Consider the following 12,157-nt stretch of genomic DNA (forward strand, 5'->3'; position numbering starts at 1 on the left):
AGGAAAGAGAGAGAGATATAGACAGCCATAGAAATATAATTCCCAGAACAGGCGTTACTCCCACTCTAGTCAATTGCCCTGTGATGGTTGGCCTGGCGGCTATTTTGAGTGTAACTTTTTTATTGCCGTGATTTGGAGGTCTTTACCCATTTTAGTGATTCTATTTCTATGGAGACAATGCAGACCCACAGAGAAAGGAAGTCTGTCACCAAGCTCATATACAGTCAGGCAGGAAGCCATCATCCATGCAGATAAAAATCTGAGAGGCAGAAAACATTATTTATTATGACTTACCCCAGCTTGTAAACTCCCATTTCATCTCCACGTAAAAGTCCTGAGCCTTGGGAGAGAGAGAGAGACAGAGAGAGAGAAAGAGAAGAGAGAGAGAGAGAGAGAGAGAGAGAGAGAGAGAGAGAGAGAGAGAGAGAGAGACCAATTGAAAGAGACAGAGAGAGAGAGAGAGAGAGAGAGAGAGAGAGAGAGAGAGAGAGAGAGAGAGAGAGAGAGAGAGAGAGAGAGAGAGAGAGAGAGAGAGAGAGAGAGAGAGAGAGAGAGAGAGATGGAAAGAGAGATGGAAAGAGAGACAGAGAGAGCGAGAGAGGAATGGGGAGACACCCACACACACACACGCACACACACACAGAGACACAGAGTGAACAGGGACAAGAGAGGGAGAAAGGAAAACACCACAGGAAAAAAGAGAGTAATTTGGTTCGGGTGGCCAGGAACAAAGGACTGTCGCTGTTCCAATCCCATCCCAGGGCTGATGGTGAGACAGAGACATATGGAGGGGGTGGGATTAATAATAGAATTAGTGGGGGGATTGCAGCGTTCTGGACTTGGGAGAGATGAAGGGGTGCACATCAATCATAAACTGTAACCATACACATTTTATAGCTGTATCCGTACACATTTATAACTGTATCCATACACATTTTATAACTGTATCTGTACACATTTATAACTGTATCCATTACATTACATTTACATTTAAGTCATTTGCTCTTATCTGACTTACAAATTTGCATTACCTGTATCCAGTGGGACAGTCACATTTATAACTGTATCTGTACACATTTATAACTGTATCCATACACATTTTATAACTGTATCTGTACACATTTATAACTGTATCCGTACACATTTATAACTGTATCCGTACACAGTTATAACTGTATCTGTACACATTTATAACTGTATCCATACACATTTATAACTGTATCCGTACACATTTATAACTGTAACCGTACACATTTATAACTGTATCCATACACATTTTATAGCTGTATCCATACACATTTATAACTGTATCTGTACACATTTATAACTGTATCTGTACATATTTATAACTGTATCTGTACACATTTATAACTGTATCTGTACACATTTATAACTGTATCTGTACACATTTTATAGCTGTATCCGTACACATTTATAGCTGTATCTGTACACATTTATATCTGTATCTGTACACATTTATATCTGTATCCGTACACATTTATAACTGTATCTGTACACATTTATAACTGTATCTGTACACATTTATAGCTGTATTTGTACACATTTATATCTGTATCCGTACACATTTATATCTGTATCTGTACACATTTTATAGCTGTATCTGTAAACATTTATAACTGTATCCGTACACATTTATAACTGTATCCGTACACATTTATAACTGTATCCGTACACATTTATAACTGTATCCGTACACATTTGATGCAGTGATCACAAAATAGTGGCTATATCCAGGAAACCCAAAGTTCCAAAAGCTCGACCTACAATAGTATATGAGGTCATACAAAATATTTTGTAGTGGCTCTTGATGTGGACGATGTGAAAAATATTTGTTGGTTTGATGTCATTTAACATTTAAGTCATTTAGCAGACGCTCTTATCCAGAGCGACTTACAAATTGGTGCATTCACCTTATGACATCCAGTGGGACAATCACTTAACAATAGTGCATCTAAAACTTAGGGGGGGGGGTGAGAGGGATTACTTATCCTATCCTAGGTATTCCTTAAAGAGGTGGGGTTTCAGGTGTCTCCGGAAGGTGGTGATTGACTCCGCTGTCCTGGCGTCGTGAGGGAGTTTGTTCCACCATTGGGGGGCCAGGGCAGCGAACAGTTTTGACTGGGCTGAGCGGGAGCTGTACTTCCTCAGTGGTAGGGAGGCGAGCAGGCCAGAGGTGGATGAACGCAGTGCCCTTGTTTGGGTGTAGGGCCTGATCAGAGCCAGGGCCTGATGTGATTAATGAGGAGCATCCAGACGCTGCACTTGATTAATTTCTGAAATTGCTTACAATTATTGATAAACATGCACCTGTTCAGAAACTGACTGTTAGAACTGTTAAGGCTCCATGGATTGATGGGGAATTGAAAAGATGTATGGTTGTAAGAGATGGGGCAAAAGGAGTGGCTCATAAGTCTGGCTGCACATATGACTGGCTGACTTACTGCACATTGAGAAAAGAGGAAGAAGCTGCATTTATGAAGCCAAGATCAATGATATAAAAGAATGATGGAGAGAAAAAAAGTTAAAATAAACGATGGCCAGAAAGACAAAGAAAATCTTTCATCGAATCAACAAAGAGTGAGCCATTGCATTCATGCAAAAAAAAAGAAAATAAATAATGAAATAAAATTGTAAAAGTTTGGATTTTGTAACGTTAGTGTGGGAACAAACCTCCTGGCAATGACAACATAGACGGAAGGCTACTGAAGATGGTGCTGACTCACTGGCCACTCCTCTCTGTCATATCTTTCATCTAGAATCTAGAGGAAGGTGTTTGTCCTCAGGCCTGGTGGGAAGCCAAAGTCATTCATAAAGCAGCCTTTACTGGTTCTAACAGCAGACCTATCATCTTGCTATCAGTTCTTAGCAAACTGTTAGAGAAAATTGCCTTTGACCAAATACAATGCTATTTCTCTGTAAACAAACTGACAACAGATTTTCAGCATGCTTATAGAGAAGGGCACTCAACATGTACTGCAATGACACAAATGACTGATGATTGTTTGAAAGAAATGGATAATAAGAAGATTGTGGGAGCTGTTCTGTTCGATTTCAGTGCAGCCTTCGATATTATTGACCATAACCTGCTGTTGAGAAAACATGTTTTATGGCTTTTCAACCTCTGTCATATCATGGATTCAGAGCTACAGTTGAAGTGGGAAGTTTACATACACCTTAGCCAAATACATTTAAACTCAGTATTCACAATTCCTGACATTTAATCCCAGTAAAGTGTCCCTGTCTTAGGTCAGCTAGGATCACCACTTTATTTTAAGAATGTGAAATGTCAGAATAATAGTTGAGATAATAATTTATTTCAGCTTTTATTTCTTTCATCATATTCCCAGTGGGTCAGAAGTTCACATTACCTCAATTAGTATTTGGTAGCATTGCCTTTAAATTGTTTAACTTGGGTCAAACGCTTCGGGTAGCCTTCCACAAGTTTCCCATAATAAGTTGGGTGAATTTTGGCCCATTCCTCCTGGCAGAGCTGGTGTAACCGAGTCAGGTTTGTAGGCCTCGCTCGCACAAGCTTTTTCAGTGCTGCACATTTTCTATTGGATTGAGGTCAGGGCTTTGTGATGGCCGCTCCAATACCTTGACTTTGTTGTCTTTAAGCCATTTTGCCACAACTTTGGAAGTATGCTTGGGGTCATTTGGAAGACCCATTTGCGACCAAACTTTAACTTCCTGACTGATGTCTTGAGACGTTGTTTCAATATATCCACATAATTTTCTTAACTCGTGATGCCATCTATTTTGTGAAGTGCACCAGTCCCTCCTGCAGCAAAGCACCCCCACAACATGATGCTGCTACCCCCGTGCTTCACGGTTGGGATGGTGTTATTCGGCTTGCAAGCCTCCCCCTTTTTCCTCCATACACAATGATGGTCATTATGTCCAAACAGTTCTAATATGATCTTTGTCCCCATGTGCAGTTACAAACTGTAGTCTGGCTTTTCTTATGGTGGTTTTGGAGCAGTGGCTTCCTGGCTGAGTGGCCTTTCATGTTATGTCGATATAGACTCGTTTTACTGTGGATATAGATACTTTTGTACTCATTTCCTCCAGCATCTTCACAAGGTCCTTTGCTGTTGTTCTGGGATTGATTTGCACCATTCGCACCAAAGTATGTTCATCTCTAGGAGACAGAACACGTCTCCTTCCTAAATGGCATGACAGCTGCTTGGTCCCTTGGTGTTTATACTTGAGTACTATTGTTTGTACAGATTTACCTTTTGAAATTTTCCCAAGGATGAACCAGGCTTGTGGAGGTCTACAATAATTTTTCTGAGGTCTTGGCTGATTTATTTTGATTTTCCCATGAGTTCGAATGTAGGCCTTGAAATACATCCACAGGTACACCTCCATTGATTCAAATGATGTCAATTAGCCTATCAGAAGCTTCTAAAGCCATGACATCGTTTTCTGGAATTTCCCAAGCTTTTTAAAGGCACTGTCAACATAGTGTATGTAAACTTATGACCCACTGGAATTATGATACAGTGAATTATAAGTGAAATAAAACAAACAAAAATGACTTTTGTCATGCACAAAGTAGATGTCCTAACCGACATGCCAAAACTATAGTTTGTTAACAAGAAATTTGTGGAGTAGTTGAAAAACAAGTTTTAATGACTCCAACCTAAGTGTATGTAAACTTTCAACTTCAACTGTATAAATATAATATAACTAAGAGGGTTTTCTTTAATGGAAGCCTCTCTAATTTCAAGCATGTAGGGTGTGGTGTACCGCAGGGCAGCTCTCTAGGCCCTCTACTCTTTTCTATTTTTACCAATACCCTGCCACTGGCATTAAACAAAGACTGTGTGTACATGTATGCTGAAGATTCAACCATATTTGTGTCAGCAACCACAGCTAATGAAATCGCTAAACCCTTAACAAGGAATTGCAGTCAGTTTCGGAATGGGTGGCCAGTAATAAACTGGTTCTGAAGATCTCTAAAACTAAGAGCATTGTACTTGGTAAAAATCATTCCCCAGGCTCTAGACCTCATCTGAATCTGGTATTGAATGGTTTGGTGTTTGAACAAGCTTAGGAAACTCAATTATTTGGTGTTGCCTTAGATTGTAAACTGTCTTGGTCAAAACATATAGATTCAATGGTGGTAAAAATGGGGAGAGGTCTGCCCATAATAAAGAGATGCTCTGTTTTTTGACACCACTCTCCAAAAAGCAAATCCTGCAGGCTCTAGTTTTGTCTTATCTTGATTATTGTCCAGTCATATGATCTGCAAAGAAATACCTAGTTAAGCAGAAGCTGGCCCAGAAAAGAGTGGCACATCTTGCTTTTCATTGTAACCAGAGGGCTAATATTAATACTATGCATGCCTGTCTCCCCTGGCTAAGAGTTGAGGAGAGACTGACTTCTTTTTATAAGAAACATTAATGTGTTGAAAATTACATATTGTTTGCATCGTCAACTTACACACAGCTCTGACACACACACTTACCTCACCAGACATGACACCAGGCATCTTTTCACAGTTCCCAAATCCACAACTAATTCAAGAAAGTGTACAGTATTATATAGAGCAATGGTTCCCAAATGTTTTATAGTCCCATACCCCTTCAAACATTCTACCTCCAGCTGCGTACCCCTTCTAGCACCAGGGTCAGCACACTTTCAAATGTTGTGTTTTGCCATCACTGTAAGCCTGGCACACACACACTATACAATACATTTATTAAACATAAGAATGAGTGTGAATTCTTGTCACAGCCCGGCTCGTGGGAAGTGACAAAGAGCTCTTATAGGACCAGGGCACAAATAATAATATAATAATAATCAATAATTTTGCTCTTTATTTAGCCATCTTATATATAAAACCTTATTTGTTCATCAAAAATTGTGAATAACTCACCACAGGTTAATGAGGATGTGCTTGAACGGATGCACACAACTCTGCAATGTTGGGTTGTATTGGAGAGAGTCTCAGTCTTAAATCATTTTCCACGCACAGCCTATGCCTGTATTTAGTTTTCATGCTAGTGAGGGCCGGGAATCCACTCTCACATAGGTATGTGTTTGCAAAGGGCATCAGTGTCTTAACAGCACGATTTGCCAAGGCAAGAAACTCTGAGCGCAGCCCTATCCAGAAATCTGGCAGTGGCTTATGATTAAATTACATTTTCACAGAACCGCTTGCTACAATTTTGATGAGGCTTTCTTGTTCAGATATCGGGAAGTGAACTGGAGGCAGGGCATGGAAGGGATAACGAATCCAGTTGTTTTTGTGGTCCGTTTCAGGAAAGTACCTGTTTAATTGCGCACCCAGCTCACTCAGTTGCTTCGCTATATCACATTTGACATTGTCCATAAGCTTGAGTTAATTTGCACACAAACAAATCAATGGAAAGACCTGTGTGTTGTCCTTGTTAATGCAGACAGAAAAGAGCTCCAACTTCTTAATCATAGCTTCAATTTTGTCCGGCACATTGAATATAGTTGCGGAGTGTCCCTGTAATCATTGATTCAAATCATTAATGTGAGAACAAACATCACCCAGATATAATTCGTCATCATGCAAGCGGTCAGACAAGTGAAAATTATGGTCAGTAAAGAAAGCTAGTCTCTCAATTCAAAAACACTTGATAACCAGCACACTTCTGTATGTTGTAAAAGCATTACATGGTCGCTGCCCATATCATTGCATAATGCAGAAAATACATGAGAGTTCAGGGGCCTTGCATTAACAAAGTTAACCATTTTCACTGTAGTGTCCAAAATGTCTTTCAAGCTGTCAGGCATTCTCTTGGCAGCAAGAGCCTCTCGGTGGATGCTGCAGTGTACCCAAGTGGCGTCGGCAGCAACTCTTTGCACGAGCATTACCACTCCACTATGTCTCCCTGTCATGGCTTTTCGCCATCAGTACAGATACCAACATGAGCAGCAGCTACGCTCGGCTACATACGGAATTCCTTTAGTGGAATTCCCACGAGAGAGTAACTGTGATTGTGATTGGATGTTAATTATTTGACTAGGCTACCTGCATTTGACATTGTGTTGTTATTTCGCTCAACACTCGATGGTTTACTTTTATTTTTGGCAGTGAAACGAGGCTACTCGGGCGAGAAAAAAACCTCACCCAAATGTATAGCCCCATTGGAAAAAAAAAATGTGAATCACATTTTTATTTGGTATACCCCTGACGGCATTGCGCGTACCCCTGTTGGTGAGGAAATATTACTCTGTTTTAATATTACTCCTTAATCGTTATGGTAAATAATATGTTTTTTCTTGAGTGTACTTTTAACAAAGCTGAGATGTACTTTGCTCTGTAGCAATATAGGTGAAATCGGTTATTGACACAGACATAGTGTCGTAGCAGGAATGCTGTGAATCAAGAGGTTGTGAGTTCAAATCCCAGGTGAGGAAATTTTGAATATTAATTACTGTATAAATGAACATGCACATTGTCAAACATGTAAGTTGAATACAATGTATGTTGAAAGCACTGTGTGCGTGTGACTAGTTCCACAGCCTTTTTTAAAAGTAAAATGCCCAAATAAGAATTTATAGTTGAATGAACATATGAGACAATTTGAGTAAACACATCATTTTAAGTTGACTGAATTTTTGGGCCATCCAAAAGTTTGGGCCAACTAAAAATGTTAAGTTCTGGGTATCACTTTAATCAAATAGTTTAGTAAACAAAAAAAGGAACCAGTTACTTAATAATATTTCATTTAAACAACAATCAAACATTTTTTACAGTGTTGTTCAACAAGATAAGTGCTAACGCAAAATATATCTACAAGTGTTTCCTAAATGCTTGTATTCTGATGTTGCTATTGTGCTCTGTACTTGTGTTCAGTGTCAGTGCCTCTCACCTGGTGCAGTCTCTCCAGGAGGACAGGGATTCCCGCCAGTCTCTTAGTGGTCCGCTGGTAGTCACGGTAATGCAGAACTAGACGCACCAGCTCCGGGTCTCTTGTACTGACTGCCTCCTGGAGCACTATGGGAGAGAGGAAGACAATCTTCACCATATGTATAGACACACACTCATGGGCCAGTTAATGGTTTGCAACTACAGACAGTCAGTCCCATAGCCGTGGCATGCTAAATAAAGCAGGCAGACAGGCATCGAGGCATTCAGTTACTGTTGAATTGAACATTAGAATGGGCAAAACTAGTGAGCAAAACGAAGCGACTCCTGGGCTTTTCACGCACGACCGTGTCTAGGATTTACCAAGAATAGTGCGAGAAACAAAAAACATCCAGTCGGAGGCAGTCCTGTGGGCGAAAATAGCTTGTTGATGAAAGGTCAAAAGAGAATGGAAAGAATCGGACAAATAATGGTACAGTGGTGTGCAAAACGGCATCTCGGAAAGCACAACTCATCGGTCCTTCTCACGGATGGGCAACTGCAACAGATGACCACACCAGGTTCCACTCCTATCAGCTAAAAACCAGAAGAAGCGGCTCCAATCGGCACGCGATCACCAACACTGGACAATTGAGGAGTCGAAAAACATTGCCTGGTCTGACTAATCCCAGTTCCTGTTGCGTCAGAGTCAGGATTTGGCGTAAGCACTCTGAGTCCATGGTCCTACCCTGCCTGGTGTCAACGATACAAGCTGGTGGCAGTGGTGTGATGGTGTGGGGAATGTTTGATACCCTTGATACCAATGGAGCAACGGTTCCATGCCCCGAAGAATTCAGGCTTACCTAGAGGCAAAGGGGGGTCAGACCCGGTACTAGATGGGTGTACCTAATAAACTGTGTATATTGGACTGTACTGTGCTGTTCTGAACTATGCTATGCTGTGCTATGCTATACACAATACTACAATAACTTAAACTGGGTGGTTTGAACCCTGAATGCTGATTGGCTGACAGCCTCGGTATATCAGACCATATACCACGGGTATGACAAAACATTTGTTTTTCCTGCTCTAATTACGTTGGTAACCAGTTTATAATAGCAATAAGGCACCTCAGGGGTTCGTGGTATATGGCCAATATACCAAGGCTAAGGGCTGTTCTTAAGCCCGACGTAAAGCAGAGTATATTATTGGCCATATACCATGAACCCCTGAGGTATCTTATTGCTTAAGTATAATTGTCACGCCTGCTCCCGCTCTCCCTCTCTCTGGCTCGAGAGCCCCAAACTGCCTATCTTTACGCACACCTGTCCCCTTCGTTACGCGCACCAGCACCTCATTGGCCCCACCTGAACTCTATTATTATTTGATTGCCTTCGCTTTATCTGTCTGTTCCTTACGTTATTCCCTGTCAGCATTGATTTCGTTACTTTGTACCATCCAGACGCTGGTCCTGTCCTGTTTTATTTCCGTAGTTGATTAAATGTTCTCCATGTACCTGCTTCCTGTCTTCAGTGTCGTGCCTTAGAGAATGCTGACACCAAAATTGGAAGCATCGGGGAGTGCTGGCGTTCCGGTTGGTGGTGATATCTATCCGGGGCCCGCCGCCGATGGAACCATGGGGCCTAGCCAGCTCGTCGAGCTTCCACACCCTAGCTGGCTCGAGAGGTTTCCTTGCACCGGTTGGCTCGGAAGGAGCCCATCCTGCGTTGGGCCTCAGCCAGATCATCAGGTTTTTTACACCCAGCTGGCTCCTCAGGCCACTACGTCTACGCCGGATCATCGGGCTTCCACGCCACAGCGGGATCGACGGGCTCCTTCACCCCCAGCCGGCTTGTCCAGCGCCCATGCCTCGACCGGCCCGTCAGGCCCGCCCCCGTGGGACAGCCTAGTGGCGCCCCTAGAGGGGGGGGGGGGCGTAGTTGATTAAATGTTCTCCATGTACCTGCTTCCTGTCGCCAGCGTCGTGCCTTACAATACTATACAGGTCCCTTCCCAGTGCCACAGTCCTAAATCAACTCTCTGAGGAAACTCTGACTAACCAACTCTCTGAGGAAACTCTGACTAACCTACCCAATCAATTTCAATTTCATTTTAAATTATCAATAAGTGCATTTAAAAGCAATTGTGCCTAATTACTTGATTAGATCCATCCACAGCAGCCATTTGGCTCACCATCAATCCACAAACAAATGGTTCCTATTCGTAGAATCCAATCACCTCAATCTATTTCTATAGAGATTCCATACAGTACATCCTTCCAGCCTTTAATTGTGAATCACTATTAGACTTCTCCTAGTCAATTTATCTATGCTTTCACAGTACACATGCCTGTTGTGTTTTATGGATAATTCTGCTGAAAAACAATTTAGTTTTTAGATAAAGTACTCCTACTACTACTACTACTCCTCCTCCTCCTCCTCCAACTCCTACTACTCCTATTACTACTACTACTTCTACTCTTACTATTACTCCATCTACTCTTACTACTCCTACTACTACTACTACTAGTACTATTACTCCTACTACTCCTACTACTCCTATTACTCCTCCTCCTCCTCCTACTATTACTCCTACTACTCCTACTACTCCTATTACTCCTCCTCCTCCTCCTACTATTACTCCTCCTACTACTATTACTCTTACTTCTACTACTCCTACTATTCCTATTACTTCTACTACTCCTCCTCCTCCTCCTACTACTCCTACTCCCGCTACTCCTCCTACTACTCCTCCTCCTATTACTCCTACTACTCCTCCTCCTATTACTCCTACTCCTACTACTCCCATTACTTCTACAACTCCTCCTCCTCCTACTACTACTCCTACTTCATACTATTATTCCTCCTACTCCTCCTACTATTACTCCTACTACTCCTCCTACTATTACTCATCCTCCTACTACTCCTCCTACTATTACTCCTACTACTACTACTCCTATTACTTCTATTACCCCCCTCCTACTACTCCTACTCCTGCTACTCCTCTTCCTACTATTACTCCTCCTACTACTCCTACTACTCCTCCTACTACCACTCCTACTACTACTCCTACTACTCCTATTACTCCTACTACTCCTATTACTCCTCCTACTATTACTCCTACTACTCATCCTACTATTACTCCCTACTACTACTACTCCTACTACTCCTCCTCCTACTACTCCTCCTACCACTACCCGTACTAGTCCTACTACTCCTATGACTTACTCCTACTACTCCTATTACTTCTACTACTCCTCCTACTACTATTACTTCTACTACTCCTCCTACTACTATTACTTCTACTGCTCCTCCTACTACTACTCCTACTACTCCTATTACTTCTACTACTCCTCCTCCTATTACTCCTACTACTACTACTCCTATTACTTCTTCAACTTCTCCTCCTACTACTACTCCTACTCCTGCTACTCCTCTTCCTACTATTATTCCTCCTACTCCTCCTACTAATACTGCTACTACTCCTCCTACTATTACTCATCATCCTACTATTACTCCTACTACTACTACTCCTATTACTTCTACTGCTCCTCCTCCTACTACTACTCCTACTCCTACTCTTCCTACTACTCCTCCTCCCACTACTACTCCTCCCACTACTACTCCTCCTCCTACTATTACTCCTTCTACTCCTCCTCTTATTACTGCTACTACTACTACTCCTACTACTCCTATTACTTCTATTCGGCAGACTCAGTAGCCTCGGTTTTTCGGATGACTGCCTTGCCTGGTTCACCAATTACTTTGCAGACAGAGTTCAGTGTGTCAAATCGGAGGGCATGCTGTCCGGTCCTCTGGCAGTCTCTATGGGGGTGCCACAGGGTTCACTTCTCGGGCCGACTCTTTTCTCTGTATATATCAATGATGTTGCTCTTGCTGCGGGCGATTCCCTGATCCACCTCTATGCAGATGACACCATTCTATATACTTTCGGCCCGTCATTGGACACTGTGCTATCTAACCTCCAAACGAGCTTCAATGCCATACAACACTCCTTCCGTGGCCTCCAACTGCTCTTAAACGCTAGTAAAACAAAATGCTTGCTTTTCCACCGATCGCTGCCTGCACCCGCATGCCCGACTAGCATCACCACCCTGGATGGTTCCGACCTTGAATATGTGGACATCTATAAGTACCTAGGTGTCTGGCTAGACTGCAAACTCTCCTTCCAGACTCATATCAAACATCTCCAAACGGAAATCAAATCCAGAGTTGGCTTTCTATTCCGCAACAAAGCCTCCTTCACTCACGCCGCCAAGCTTACCCTAGTAAAACTGACTATCCTACC

The 12,157-nt window shown here is 42.2% G+C and overlaps 1 protein-coding gene across 1 annotated transcript in view; it reads right to left on the reverse strand.

Moving 5' to 3' along the window:
* Positions 1-12,157, reverse strand: part of LOC124004625 (ankyrin repeat domain-containing protein 13B-like) — a 47,933-nt gene that overhangs the window by 22,293 nt on the left and 13,483 nt on the right. Inside the window, exons 3-4 of the mRNA XM_046313274.1 lie at positions 7,875-7,999; positions 295-340 (exon numbers count right to left, since the gene is read on the reverse strand). Coding sequence (XP_046169230.1) covers positions 295-340; positions 7,875-7,999 — 171 coding nt within the window. The remainder of the gene's footprint in view (positions 1-294; positions 341-7,874; positions 8,000-12,157) is intronic.

Source organism: Oncorhynchus gorbuscha, linkage group LG19 (genome assembly GCF_021184085.1).
Source record: "Oncorhynchus gorbuscha isolate QuinsamMale2020 ecotype Even-year linkage group LG19, OgorEven_v1.0, whole genome shotgun sequence".
In the NCBI taxonomy this organism is placed as follows: Eukaryota; Metazoa; Chordata; class Actinopteri; order Salmoniformes; family Salmonidae; genus Oncorhynchus; species Oncorhynchus gorbuscha.